At 28.7% G+C, this 1,052-nt stretch overlaps 1 protein-coding gene across 1 annotated transcript in view; it reads right to left on the bottom strand.

The window, feature by feature from the left end:
- Nucleotides 1-1,046, bottom strand: part of LOC106874694 (ubiquitin-like protein 3) — a 79,859-nt gene extending 78,813 nt beyond the window's left edge. The window contains exon 1 of the mRNA XM_014922503.2: nucleotides 903-1,046. Within this exon, the coding sequence (XP_014777989.1) occupies nucleotides 903-935 (33 nt within the window). The 5' untranslated portion in view covers nucleotides 936-1,046. The remainder of the gene's footprint in view (nucleotides 1-902) is intronic.
- Between the last annotated feature and the right edge of the window lie 6 nt (nucleotides 1,047-1,052).

Raw genomic sequence — 1,052 nt, 5'->3', positions numbered from 1 at the left:
TATATATATAAATATAAAGGTCACATCAACGCCAAGACAAACATCAGACACACCAGAGTAAAATATTCAATACTTCGATTTTTAATGCAATATTGATTATATATACACACACATACATATATGTATGATTATATATATACATATATATTGTGTGTGGCAAGAAAGACAGCAATGTATGCTATGTATGTGTGTATATAGTGGATTACTTAATCGTTGGTTTGTAAATAAAATTCAGAGGCCCTTATAAATAAACTGTGAGATTTCTAATGGTGTGTATTTATATATATAAACATACTATTTTTCAAATATATATAAATGTATATATGAAATGGTAGGTGTAGTTTCGTGTTGAAAGAAAAGCTTTCATGGTTATTGAAAGCCCAGTTAAGGAAAGAAGCGAGATTATGAATATGAAAAAGGAATAGGAAGCAATTTATCATGAATGCTGCATGTATATTTCTCACAGAAGAAGGTTCCTTTTATATTATGGTCTTTTAAGAAAAACAATAATAATAATAATAAATCTGTTCTTTATAATCAGTTTTTTTTTTTGTTCTTCTTTCCTTTTTTAACCAGAAGTGGTTTAAGTAGCATTAATAAAACACACACACACACACAAAAGAAAAGATTTAAATGACAAACAGATAGAAAGGACGAGACACACAGACAGATTAGACACATAAACATAGAAGAAAAACAAGCAATACATATAATAGATATTATTATCATCATATATATATATATATACACATATACATGCTAACATAGATGTAATCTTGTAACAGTATACACACACACACATTATACATAGATATTATATTAATATTATATATACGCGTGTGTGTGTGTGTGTGTGTGTGTTTAAATACGAAAGGGAAAATACTTTAATGATCTTTGCTCACCTTATCGCGAGGAATAGGGCCTTTGGTCCCCATATCCTGCTCTACTTGTCTTTGCTCCTACGTAGTTTTATAAAGACTTAAACAAAAAACCTGGGGGGGAAAGAGACTCGATATTATAAGCTTCTTGTTTTCTTTCTTTTTTTTTTTTTT

Source organism: Octopus bimaculoides, chromosome 16 (genome assembly GCF_001194135.2).
Source record: "Octopus bimaculoides isolate UCB-OBI-ISO-001 chromosome 16, ASM119413v2, whole genome shotgun sequence".
NCBI lineage: Eukaryota > Metazoa > Mollusca > Cephalopoda > Octopoda > Octopodidae > Octopus > Octopus bimaculoides.
Note: the sequence above shows the minus strand (reverse complement) of the source record. Positions and strands in the feature narration are given on the sequence as shown.